Source organism: Silene latifolia, chromosome 10 (genome assembly GCF_048544455.1).
Source record: "Silene latifolia isolate original U9 population chromosome 10, ASM4854445v1, whole genome shotgun sequence".
Taxonomy (NCBI): domain Eukaryota; kingdom Viridiplantae; phylum Streptophyta; class Magnoliopsida; order Caryophyllales; family Caryophyllaceae; genus Silene; species Silene latifolia.
In genome coordinates, this window is record NC_133535.1 from 156,828,802 (window position 1) to 156,831,501 (window position 2,700).

General features: G+C 34.8%; 1 protein-coding gene across 1 annotated transcript; it reads left to right on the plus strand.

Moving 5' to 3' along the window:
• Positions 1-608: 608 nt before the first annotated feature.
• LOC141609420 (ethylene-responsive transcription factor CRF4) lies at positions 609-2,145 on the plus strand. Its single transcript, XM_074428470.1, has one exon. The coding sequence runs from the start codon at positions 837-839 to the stop codon at positions 2,010-2,012; it is 1,176 nt and encodes a 391-aa protein (XP_074284571.1). The 5' UTR covers positions 609-836; the 3' UTR covers positions 2,013-2,145.
• Positions 2,146-2,700: the final 555 nt, after the last annotated feature.

A 2,700-nucleotide genomic window follows, 5' to 3' on the forward strand; every position in this document is an offset into this window, starting at 1 on the left:
CAATCGTTACAATTTCTTCCGTCACAGTCATGTAACATTATCTCCCCACTACTCCTGATATTTTCACACACCACACTCCCCCTCCCATATATTTCGTACAACTCCGTATAATTTAATATTATAATTTTTTTAAAAAATTTCGAAATTTTTTTGAGAGACCATCTTATATTAAATTAGTACTATCAGATAAATTAGGCACTTGCCTTACTAAAAAGTAAAAACTAACCAATAATAATTTACATTAATATTGCTGAGAGACCGTCACACGGAATAATTTGTGTCTAAATAACTATATTTTTTATTCTTTATTATTTTATTAAAAGAAAAAAAGAAAAATATCACGTAAATAATAGCAAATTTTCTAAAAGACCGTCTTATACTAAATTCGTATCAAATACACAAATTAGGCATTTACCTTACTAAAAACTAACCATAATAGTTATTTATTATTTATAATCAGCAAGATCTAACATTAACGTTATTGAGAGACCGTCACATAGAACGATTTTTGGACACAAAATAATTAGTTTTCCAAATTTCGGCTGTTACCCGGATCCTATATAACACCCACATCACTCTTCTCTTTCTCATTTCTCAAACTCTTTCAAATTCCCCAAATATCCCATCTCTCTCTAAAAACACCCTTTATTTCTCTCTCTAAAACCTTAAACAAAACGTACCAAAAAGTCACTCCAAATTATTTTAACTTGGCTGTAATTTTTTTTACGGCTTACATTGAATCTTCCCTCTTTTTCCCTTTTATTTTCCACACAAAAATAAAAATAATCATACTTATAAATTACACCGTTTGATATATACTTTATGTTTTTGTGGTAATGATGATAGACTACAACATGTTATGTCCGGTAAAATATACGGAACACAAAAATATCACAAAAAAACAATTTATTGTTAAAAAAAATGACTCTTATGCCAAACCGACGGCGAACAGAGTGGTCAGGGTTTCGGTTCTTGATGATGATGCAACCGATTCTTCAAGCGATGAAGAAGCGGAACTTTTTGGAAGGAGAAGGGTGAGACGGTATGTGAATGAGATTGTTATTGAACCAACTTCTGTTGCTGCGGCTGCATCAGCCGCAGCAACAGGAGTTGGTAGTATTAATGAAAAGAAAGGAGCTTTGAAGAAAAAAGTGGTGTCGACGATAGTGGCTGCGGGTGGTGTGAAGAAGTTTAGAGGTGTACGGCAACGACCGTGGGGGAAATGGGCGGCTGAGATTCGAGACCCGGCCAGGAAGATTAGGCTTTGGTTGGGGACTTACGATACCGCCGAGCAGGCCGCTCAGGTGTATGATAACGCGGCTATTAAGTTGCGTGGACCCGACGCGCTGACTAACTTTGCCGTTCCTCCGGTTAAGGAGGAGGTAAAGTCGTTGGAAGCGGCGGTGGTGGTGGAGGTGGAGGATAGAGAGCCTACTGGCTCTTGTGGATACGAGTCTGGCACTGAGTCAGCCTCTGTATCTCACAACCTCCTCTGCTCGCCGACCTCGGTGCTTAACTACCGAGGTTCGAGCGAGGAAGAGGAGGTTCACCGCCACCCGTTTATTAAAGAGAAAAATAATAAACCGGTGGCGGTTGCTGAACCGGGGAAAAATTCTGATTCTGATTTTTCCCCGGTTCAGAGTGAGCAAACTCATTGTATTAGCAATACTAATACAATGAGTTCCTCATCTTATATGGAAGAGTGTCAAGGCGATTCGACCGACTACCTAGACACGTCATTCCTAGACGATTTCTTCAACTTTAAAACACCGGAGCCAATGCTATTTGACGACTTTACGACGGTTATTCCACCGGAAAGTCTATTCGTCAACGACGATGACGGATATTTGTTCGATTCTCAAGACATGTTGATGGATTCTTTCAATGATTTTGAGTTTGATACAACTAATACTACTACATTGAACTCAAACACATCAACTTTGTTACAAGTGGATGATTATTTTCAAGACATCAATGACATATTTACTTGTGACCCTCTTGTAGCATTGTAGTTTGGGATATGATTGGTAAAATGTTATCGGAAAAGGCGTCTTTTCCGGCCGATTTCTCGGCAAGTTTTGTACCGGCGGATATTAGCACAGTAATTTTTTATGGTAATATTATATATTAGTAAATTTTTTACTTTTTTTTTTTTTTTTTTTTTTTATTATTATTTAAGTTTTGGTATGTAGTAAACTAATATTAGTACATGTTTTCCGCCAAAAAAATATAGCGGAGGATATTATTTGAGTGTTAATGGAATAAAAAATATAATTATTTTAACTATAGAAATGATGAGTTGTTTACAATTATTTATTTTCTTATTTTAGTAGAAAATACAAGTGCTAGTATTTTGTTTCCTAATATTGATGATTCATTACCTTATATGTTCCGGTTTTGTTTCCTTGATTGATTATGGTGATTTATTTCCTTGAAACGTTAATATCATTATGGTAGTAAATACAATAAATATTTATTACCAATAATGGTCTATTTTCCCATCCTTTATCAATTAACTAGACGATTTTGATATTGTAAATGTCGTATGACTTATTATTAATAAAAAGTTATTTCACTTTAAAAAATTGATAAGCCACTTGTCTTGAGATTTGAGATGTACAAACTTGAATTCGAATAACCGTTCTAAATGATTTTTTTTTAGCTAAGGAGTTTATAATAATTTTTTGTAATAAATTATAT

What these genes read in the sequence shown, in the direction of transcription:
- LOC141609420 (XM_074428470.1), top strand. Translation starts at nt 837, where the DNA reads ATGATGATAGACTACAACATGTTATGTCCGGTAAAATATACGGAACAC.